The sequence below is a fragment of the Trichomycterus rosablanca genome, chromosome 18, assembly GCF_030014385.1.
Source record: "Trichomycterus rosablanca isolate fTriRos1 chromosome 18, fTriRos1.hap1, whole genome shotgun sequence".
Taxonomy (NCBI): domain Eukaryota; kingdom Metazoa; phylum Chordata; class Actinopteri; order Siluriformes; family Trichomycteridae; genus Trichomycterus; species Trichomycterus rosablanca.
In genome coordinates this window covers 25,829,661-25,837,572 of record NC_086005.1, presented here as the reverse complement: position 1 = coordinate 25,837,572, position 7,912 = coordinate 25,829,661, and the positions used below count along the sequence as shown (strand labels likewise).

At 41.1% G+C, this 7,912-nt stretch overlaps 1 protein-coding gene across 1 annotated transcript in view; it reads left to right on the top strand.

Moving 5' to 3' along the window:
* The first annotated feature begins 444 nt into the window (after positions 1–444).
* robo3 (roundabout, axon guidance receptor, homolog 3 (Drosophila)) overlaps positions 445–7,912 on the top strand; it is a 93,935-nt gene continuing 86,467 nt past the window's right edge. Inside the window, exon 1 of the mRNA XM_063014609.1 lies at positions 445–842. Within this exon, the coding sequence (XP_062870679.1) occupies positions 779–842 (64 nt within the window). The 5' untranslated portion in view covers positions 445–778. The remainder of the gene's footprint in view (positions 843–7,912) is intronic.

Below are 7,912 nucleotides of genomic sequence, written 5' to 3'. Positions count from 1 at the left end.
AAAGCATGACATTAAAATCCTAATCAATAAATAAGTGTAAAACTGTGCTTTGTGTACACATGGCAAGTTCAGGAGTTACTAATAAATGCATGGAGCAAAAAAAAAACAAAAAAAAACATCACAATCTTAAATCTTAAACTAATTCGTGTTACCTGTGCTGTGGTATTTTTTCCATGTGCAGATCCCCTGTATCTACTGAACAGGCACAAATCCGTGTGGCATTGAAAGTGGTATAAAAGACAAATCAATTTAGCACTTAATCCAAATATAAATAATAAATATGAATATGACATAAATACATGTAAGTGTGTAAATGTGTTACCTGTTGAGGTTCGGTCAGAATCGATGCGTTTAATGGTGTACTGTTTCTTTAAGGCGCACGAGCTGAGAGTAGTACTGAAGGGGGCGCGCGCTGTGAAGCGCGTTCATTCACGCTGAGAGCAACTGAGGAGAAACGGACTCGTAACGCTTCGAGCTGAATTTCAAGTATTATGTTGAAAAAACTAAGTATTATGATAAAAGCTGAGAGAAAGTACATGTTTTAGTAACTTCTCACGCTGGTGGACCTACCGGACTACCGTTACATGTGTGTTTTAGTGGACAGAAGGCTGGAGGATGACCGGCTCGGAGTGATAGTCGGGCTGTGTGACCGTTGGGATGAACTAAACGGCTCTGTCTCATTCAGTTGGATTGGATTGTACTTCGGATGCTGAGCGGATTCCTAACGGTCCGTTTATAGCCGTCTAACCGCGGACTGATCCGCAGCGCTCAGAGGGTGATGGAGTTTACCCGGACAGTGAATGTTATAACGGTTATATGCACTCTTATCTACCTGGCACATGGTGAGTTACAACCAAACTCTACAACATTTCACGATCTAACTCATGTGTGAAGTTACAACCAGTGTAGTGAGGGGACGGGTCAGTGCTGGTCGCGTTGTTTTTTTTATTTCGTATTGACCTGCTTGTTTCATCTGAAGTCGAAAACGTACGCACTATTTTATACGATCGAATGATTTGTATTTGGTCCAGTTAACTCAGCAAATTAAGTTTAGATGGTCACTTCAGTCAGAATAAACGCAACATGTACCGGGTTAAAATAATCATGGTTAGGCGTATTAATGTGATGGCTCATTTCCAGTCGCAAAGTTGCCTAAATATAAGTATATCATTTTGATATATATATATATATATAAATATAAAACCATTCTTTTGGTCGCTCAGTGATTTGTGCGAATGACTTCATGGTGGTCAGGGCTGCGCTGGGTCCGGCGCCACAGCACGCACTGGACAGGGCACCGATCACATCACCGACACATTCACTCGCTCGCCTACACCGTTTGAGGAAACCAGAGTGCCAGGATGAAATGTAGGAACACGCGAAGAGAACATGCAAAACTCCGCACTGAGAGTGACCCATGCTGTTGGGCAGCACCATGCTGACCAGAATCAGACCAGTTGAACATTTAGAACGCATTGGGTCTTTGACACGATCTGCATTTTCCATGTCCAGTTTCATCATCTTTCTTTAAAAGTATGTGATAAAATTATTTTAAAATAAATACTTAATATGATTTCTGCAATTCCCTCCTTTACATTAAAGTAACATTAATTTGAGGTATTTTTTAATCCCAGTCCAGTCCCAGTCAGACCATATGTGCAGGAAACTAGTCGTTAAATGATAAATAAAGTAATTTACCCTGGTTTCATGCCTCAGACTTTAATAGGCAGTCCACAGGGATTAAGATTAGTCCTAATCTTATACTAAAAAAACATTTAATGGTAAATCACCAGTAATCCTTCGTCTTAGATGTCAGAGTACCAGATAAGGTTCTTGAAGCAATGTCATAAAGAAAAATGTTTGCTTATTTAATGATCCCTCAGTTGTTGGTGCTGTATTTTTGTCCGTGCTACAACAGTATGAACTGACCAACTCCACACACACACACACACACACACACACACACACACACACACACACACACACACACAATAAGAGAACAAATTTATTGACCTATTGTATTTCTAAAAGTAAAACAGTCATTCTTTAAAGTGTTCTTTGACAAAGCAAAACGGTTCTTCTGTTGCATTGCTATAAAATGTTCATGGCATTTTTATTTTTAAAGAGTACATAGGGAGCTACACATCTCTTAAAATAATGACTTTGCAAAAATGCAAAAACCCTGGAAGAATCATTTTTACATTTTGAGATGATATGGCACAACAGATAAACAGGACCTCAAGTAAACCTTCTAGTGAAGAAACACTTAAAATAATATTAATAATGATGATGACAATAATAAAGTTTTTAATATGATTAAGCTGATTCAGTTGCTATGTCAAGTGGTAGTAAGGAAGTAAAAATGGTTTTGTATGAAATACCATATTATATACACCAACCAGGCATTAAATTATGACCACTGACAGGTGAAGTGAATAACACTGATTATCTCTTCATCACGGCACCTGTTAGTGGGGGGGATATATTAGGCAGCAAGTGAACATTTTATCCTCAAACTTGATGTTAGAAGCAGGAAAAATGGGTTTGACGAGGGCCAAATTGTGATGGCTAGACGACCGGGTCAGAGCATCTCCAAATCTGCAGCTCTTGTGGGGTGTTCCCGGTCTGCAGTGGTCAGTATCTATCAAACGTGGTCCAAGGAAGGAACAGTGGTAAACCGGCGACAGGGTCATGGGCGGCCAAGGCTCATTGATGCACGTGGGGAGCGAAGGCTGGCCCGTGTGGTCCGATCCAACAGACGAGCTACTGTAGCTCAGATTGCTGAAGGATACACAGAGCATCGCAATTTGTTGTGTATGGGGCAGCAAAAGGGGGACCAACACAATTTTAGGAAGGTGGTCATAATGTTATGCGGGTATAATATTACAAAGTCACCCAACCTGATACTATTTGTTAAACCTGAACACATTATCCATGGTGCAGCAGGTAGCATTGGTGTTGCAAAGCTCCATTAACTCAGGTTTAATTCTCGCCTCTGGTTACTGTATGTAAGTTGTGTTGCAATTTTTTGTCTGTGTCCTTGTTTGGATATTTCAGTGACCTTCCACCTCCTTTCATCATGGCAGTAAAAAATGGTTACTCTAAATTGCCTCTAGGTGTGATGAAGTTAGTAATTGCGTGTGTGTTACCCAGTAGAGGATCCGGTTCTACCATGACCCTAGTTGTGATGAAGCAGTTTCGACTTAATGATCATTTTTCTTATTGGAAATACTTGTTGCTCTGCTATGCAGCCACTGTTGGACTCTTGAGCAAGGCCCTTAACCCTCTTGGCTCCAGTGGTGCTGTACAATTTATTTCTCAAACAAGCATTTGACAAACATGTTTACATACCCGCTTCCACTAATGAACTGCATCGCTTTAAAACAGACATGCTCCCTGCTGAATAATTTGGCTGACAGGTCCTCACTTTATTATTTCCAGGTCTGCCGGCTTTGCCTCCTGGCGGTAGCTTGTTTTTACAAGGTAGTAAACATTGTCTGTAAGATCTATGCCTGATCTACCGGCACAGCACAGTCACACAATGAATCAGGGGGCTATAGAGGGACCAAGCAGAGAATTGACATTTCAATCTAATACTTCACTGCTGGGAATAAATCTATGGTCCTTGCATTGACCTTAAGAGCTGCTCTTAGTTCTGACCTTTTTCTCTCTGTACTGTTTGCTAAGGCTTGGCTTTTACACACTCTGGAGTAATCCAGACTGAACTAACCCATACGTCCAAGTCTGTTCAATTCAGAATTTTGGTATAAGTTACCGAGTTTGACAGTAAAACCCTTCACTTCAGTCCGTCTGTCTCAGGAAGCCGGTTTAATCCGTCGTTGGTATGCACGGAGTGGCTGTCGGCTATCTGCTCTCACCTTTTCTCACCTGATAAAGCAACAAGAGAAAGAGAGGCTAGAGTTTCACCTGAAGGGCTCAGCCTTTGTCAAGAGCGTCTCTCCGTCTCCAGGGCCGTTTGATGCATTAGCTCGGTTTCTTTCGAAAAGGCTTTTGAAATTGCAACAAAACAGCTGTCACTTCGGACCTGGTTGTACCCAAACATGCTTTTAACCAGAGTGAGAAATGGAAAAGCACTTTGGCTTTCTAAATAATGACACAGTACAGAGCAGACAGACCTTTTTGGTGTACATGGGAAAATTGTGGTTAAAAAATTGCAAACAGGTGCACAGTTTTAGCTAAAGCGTTAGTTATTCTACACAGTATAGTTGTGTAACTTCTACACATTAAGTACATTAAGAGTACTTCAGTTGCACCAGTTCACCTAATTGCCATTAAAGACAAATTACACATATTTTGTGGCCCGTGTAGCATGAATTCAGTGGAGCTTGCATGTTAAACACCACAGATATAGCTGTCGGTGATTAGCTTGAAATGATTGCATTACAGGGCAGATTTTAGTGAAGACGTTTGTCCTTGGCACGGACGACAGCTTTTACTTTTTATTTCTGAATCACTGTCATTCTCAGCTAGGATGCTCTAGTTGTCTCGTCATTGCAAACAGCTGTTTCTTTAAGATATTTATCTACCCAGTATTTTTGCAGGTTGAAAAGAGGGAGTAGAAGGCTGTTCGTTTCATAGACAAAGCAAACGCTAGCCATTATTCTCTTAGGTCAGTCGCTGTTGTGTGATGACAAGGCCAACCGAATGGTGAAAAAAGAAGCTCGTTTCATTCTCAGACCATTCTCAGACAACTTTTTGAAGCTGCTCGAGTGCTTCGGTTGCTTAAGTGAGTTGCATGGTGACAGAATGACGAGAATCACAAGCCCTTGACGTCAACGCTTCTCGGTTTCCGTCCAAGTTTAGGGTTAAGAAACGTGCAGTGCAAAGTCTTGAACCATAACCTTTTCAAGGAACATTGACGTTTTTGCTGTCAGAAGATTGACCCAAAGGGTGGCTACTCCCACAGCTTCTCAATCTCTTGTCGGCGTACACAATGCACTCTTGTCAGATAAAAAAAACAGCATCTTCAGTCGAGTGCGCTCTGATGTCTCTGTTTGCAGCTTCCACACACTCGTACTTGCTATCTGATCCTCACTGGAAGACAATAGAAGCTCATGACTGTTCTACTCCTTTCAAAAAGTCCACTGATAAATTTATTTCTGGCATTATCACTTCCTTCTGAAGGCTTGATGTCACTTTATTTGTCATCATGGATTGAAAAACGTATTTAGGTGTATAAGTAAGCGTAAAGGGTGTAACCTTACCTCCATAAAAAGGCTTTTGGGGGTCTTAACTGACAATCAGTCAGTCTTCAGTCTTTGAGTTGATAGGACGTCTGGCTTGCAACCCGTAAAAATCTCACTCGGTCTGATGTGCAAGGCTGAATAGGGCCACAAGACAAAGCGTCTGCATCAATCTGTCGCGCCGGTGGCCCAGGCTGGCAGTGTAGGACAGCTTAATAGCCATCTCACATTAGTTCCTGTCGTTGTTGTGGTGACCCCAAGACCGAGACGGAGGAACAAAACCTCAGTGTTTCAGTGCAGCCTTGAATTTAATGGCTAGAGAAAAGTCTTTTCAGGCTGATGTGCATCTCTTATTATTGCATTGCTAGCGTTTGGGGTTTATGGGTGTTTACGGGTGATTGTTGTGCCAGGTTCAGCACTTTGGAAGAAGGGTTTTCTGCAGTTGTTTTTTGTTTCAATTCAAGTGGAAGCTTGTTAAGTCAGATGGACCAATTTTGTGTTTGGAGGGTTTATGTAACTGTTTAAATCATGAGTGCATGGATACATCGATTGTATTTAGGCCTCTTTGGGGCTGATATAATCTGACAAATAATTAAGAAAAAAGTTTTATACAGATCCCAGATACAAATGTGTATATTTATATATTTAAAATGTATATATTTTTTTCTTTTTGCTTGCCGTTGTGTATAAAACGACATCTGATTATAAGCTCTGTTGCTTTTTTGCACCTGATATGTACAGAAAAGTGGTATTTCACACATTACAAAAGTCTACAACCCACTGTGGGCTCTTGTCTGTGACATGAGTTTCTGGCAAATTTAGTTCTGCCACTTCCCACCAAGTTCCATCAAGTGATCATTGCAGATTGGATCGACAAATCAGCACCCTTGATAGAGCAGACTCAGGCTGCCCTTCATACATATGACTAGGGCTTATGACTCTTGGATTGATTGCAAGACTAATGCTCTGTGTGCATCCATCACTACCTAATGTGTGCAATAGTAAAATGTCAATGCATAGTATTTATAGGTCTGTCATAGAAATATGTGGGCCAACCCTATTTGACATGTAGCTGTGGGTTGACAACCATCGATTTATATTTTACTCTAAAGCTTTTTGTAAGTCTGCACAGCAATATAGGTACTGGAGAACTGGATCCAACTGTTTGAGAGTGCATTCTTCTTGTATCTTTATGGGTTTCTTCTGGTTTTAATTAATTCGCACCCTGCTCATCGTTTCTGGGTTGTGCTAGACCCACCGTGCCCCTGAACAGGCCCAAGCAGTCAGTGTAACTGCATGACTGACTGAATGAATAAACCCAGTTATTATTTCTGTGTTTGGATTAGAACCTGATTCTTTGAGGCATCACACACACACACACGCTCTGGACTTGTCAAACAGCAGGAGTGTGTTTTGTGTGTTTGCATACAGTGAGCTTGTGTGCTGTCCTTTGAGGACACAGTGTATCATCAGAGATCCACGGGGGCTTTGTTTTCTTTTTCACTGTTTGCCTGTCGAGGTTAACAAACTTATCTGACTGTGTGTGTGTTTGTGTGTGTGTGTGTGTGTGTGTGTGTGTGAGCGTATCAGTGTGTGTGTGTGTTGTGTTTTTGAAGGACACTGTAAACATTCAGCCCGAGGCCATGTGTGCTCTCTCATCAGGAGCACTGCAACTAATGACAGTCTCTGGACTCGCACACTTACACGCTCACACACACGTATACACACACACACACACACACACTGATCCGACTCTGTTTACTCACTGTTCACACTGTTCTTGCTTCCTGCACTGTTATTTAGCAGAGGCTCCCTGCTATTCTCATCAAACGTTAGTCGGCTGGAAAAGAAAATGTTTTTTTTTGGCGGGGAAAAATAAATGCAAACGCTTGTTTTTGTTCTCAGCTTTGATACAGGTTCAGGTTATTCGGCGCTGATTATTACTTGCACGATTTTGTGTAATAGTCGGGTCGATATGAATCACTGCTCTGCTCGGCGGCTGTTTCTATTGATCTCCGAAAGCAACGTGTAGAATTTAATGCATGTAGTTCGACTGTCTTTGTTTCAGCTGAAACGTTAAAGCGAGACCATTTTCCTCTTGATTATAGACTACAGGCAGGACACGCTGATTTTTCAGCCCTTTTCGATCTGCGAAACTTTTCTATAAGGGTTGTTATTAACTGCTTTGCTTGAACATTTCCCAACAGCAAAGCGTTATTAGATCTGCTTGGGTTACAGTGGTAGAAAGAAATCGTTACTGATACCGTTCTGCACTTGATAGATATTAAGGAATCAGTCACATTTTGACAGTTTAGACGTCTGGGATCTTTCTGACAGCTTAGATTTCTCAGATCGAACCCAGAACTGAAATAAGATCCCTAACGTAGCTTTGGTTGTATGTAGAAGTTATAAACAGTATATAATATATAGTAAATAAACCAACAAAAAGGATAGAATCTCGACCACAAATTCTATTGCATATAAAGCAATTTTGTTATAACACCCACCCCTTCTGTCAATATACAATAACCTTCCTCTTAGCTAACCACTTTTTTTTTGGTTTCCTGATCTGATTTGGCTTGTCTGTAATTTCTCTCGACTTTACATTACACCATGAACCATGCAAACATCCCCAGCGTACCATTTCCAAAATAAAGTGGCTCCTTCAAAAAAAATACATGTCCTGCTTTCCAGGGTGAAAGATACTA